Source organism: Apis dorsata, unplaced genomic scaffold (assembly GCF_000469605.1).
Source record: "Apis dorsata unplaced genomic scaffold, Apis dorsata 1.3 scaffold_207, whole genome shotgun sequence".
NCBI classification, from domain to species: Eukaryota; Metazoa; Arthropoda; class Insecta; order Hymenoptera; family Apidae; genus Apis; species Apis dorsata.
Genome location: NW_006263491.1, coordinates 21,439 through 23,505, shown reverse-complemented (window position 1 = coordinate 23,505; position 2,067 = coordinate 21,439). Strand labels below are relative to the sequence as shown.

The following is a 2,067-nucleotide window of genomic DNA, read 5'->3' as shown; positions in this document are numbered from 1 at the left end:
GTGTTTAAAAAAAAAAAAAAGAAAAGGAAGAGGACTCACCTTAGTCGCGCAATTGGTCTCCAATCCCTGGAACCAGTCCGGGTGCTCGTCCCTGCTGCTGAACGCCGTTTTCGAGTCGTCCTTGTTCAAAGCGTTGTTTAGAACTGCAACCTTTGCTTTAAGGTTCTCCGCGAGGAATTCGGACGCTTTCTCGCCGGCGATCAGAAAATCGATGTTGACACGCCTCAACGTGTCGTACAGGAGATCCGCATCTGTAACCAAAAAAAAGCCCCTTATATCAATCATCGAACAAGTAAAGAGAAAATAATTGGGAAATAATTCGATAGAGTTTGAGAATACGCGAAAATTATCGTTAAAAATTATTAAAAATTTGAAAATCTTTTTTTTTTTTAAACACCTTGTATACGCGTATAATATTTTTAAAAAATTATTCGAGTTAAATCGCTAACCGGACAACACTTTCTCGCCAGGTTTCTGCAGGATCAGCGTCGTCTGAGGTTTCAACGTGGAAAAATATTCCTCCTCGTCGATCAACGAACCATCGAGGAGATAGATGTTGATCTCGGTTGGGTCGTTTGTCACCTGGAAAGGAAAGGAGGGATTATTACGATTCGCAGATTCATCCCGTCAAATAATGTCTCGTTTATATTTTACAATTACAAAAAATTTCAAAAATAAAAAAAAAAAAATTTCCTTCTCTCGATCCAATTAATCAAATGTTCGATTTATTCACGCTATTATTTCTACGCATATTTTTAATAGTCTCTTTCGATTCTCTCAAATTCAAAATCTTCCATCGATAAAAAAGAACGAATACATTCTAACCTATCATAAACGTTATTTCTGTTCGAATTATCGTAATCACGATCGACCATCTCTAATCTTGCACCAGTTATGCAACGAAGAATCGTCCAAAATCTTATAGTGGCGAGCAGAGAGGAAAAAAGAGAGGAGGGGGAGGGGATGGACGAAAAGAGGTTTTCACCCGGTAAAAGAACTGGGCCAGGTCTCTCGGTTACCGATCGAGCAGCGACCTTGACATTGGGGCTGCTCCTTGCCCGTGGCCCGGATGGTTCGATACAGCTACACGCTGCAGGCGAATGCGATTCGGTCGCTCCAAGGTCGAGCGGATTAAAATCGACACGTGCCATGTAAACTTTAAACCGCCCAATCTCCATGCTTAATTGCTCGTCTTGTCCCTTGGAATTTTTTTTTTTTTTTTTTTTTAAGAAGAAGGAGGAGAATTGGGTCGGATAATGGTAACGTGATCGGTTGAAATTGTACGTAGTATATAATATATAGGGTGTATGCGAATTTATGCACGAATGTTGAAGTTAAATGTTGAAATTTTGTTTTCGAGTAAATTTGAACGTTTTTCCAGTATATTGGCTAATTTCCAGGAGTGAAGAATAAAGAAAAAGATAAAAAAAAAAAGAAATTGGTCAATTTCCAAAGGAAAAAAAAGGAAGAAAAAGAAATTGGCAAGTTTTCAGTAAAAGAAATAAACTTTTTTTTTCGAATGAGTCAAGTTTGAATATTTTTTGAATGCAGCAAACGAAATTGTAATAGAATAAAATTTTATCGTTTGATTCCTTGTTTTCGAGTAAAAATCGAGATTCAATCTCGATTTGCAATCGATTATTTTTAAAATGGGAAAAATCCATTTTGTATTTACCTTTTCGTTCATTTTCATTTCATGGAATAATTTATATTATCAGTAATTCAGTGAAATCCAATCAAGTATCGATAAATTTCACTTGTAAAATTGAAAAGGCCAGAAACGAAAAATCTTCCAAGTCCAATAATTTCGTATTAACTAGCTTACAAATAGATATAGAAAGTCAAAAGTTTAAAATTCTAAATATTAAAACAAAAATTGATAGACAAAAATTTCAATTAATTTATTATAAATATTTTTATTATATATACAAACTTTTATATTTCGAACTCTAGAACCAAAGCTATCCATCTGCAAAGGCAGTCAAAATCAAATTGACATTCTCTTTACCTTTGCAAAAATAAAAAAATAAATAAATTTCGAAAACAACGATGAAACAATGATTTCAT

At 34.6% G+C, this 2,067-nt stretch overlaps 1 protein-coding gene across 1 annotated transcript in view; it reads right to left on the bottom strand.

Moving 5' to 3' along the window:
• Positions 1-2,067, bottom strand: part of LOC102674125 (DNA fragmentation factor subunit beta) — a 9,809-nt gene that overhangs the window by 3,497 nt on the left and 4,245 nt on the right. The window contains exons 3-4 of the mRNA XM_006614991.2: positions 450-582; positions 40-251 (exon numbers count right to left, since the gene is read on the bottom strand). Of these exons, the coding sequence (XP_006615054.1) occupies positions 40-251; positions 450-582 (345 nt within the window). The remainder of the gene's footprint in view (positions 1-39; positions 252-449; positions 583-2,067) is intronic.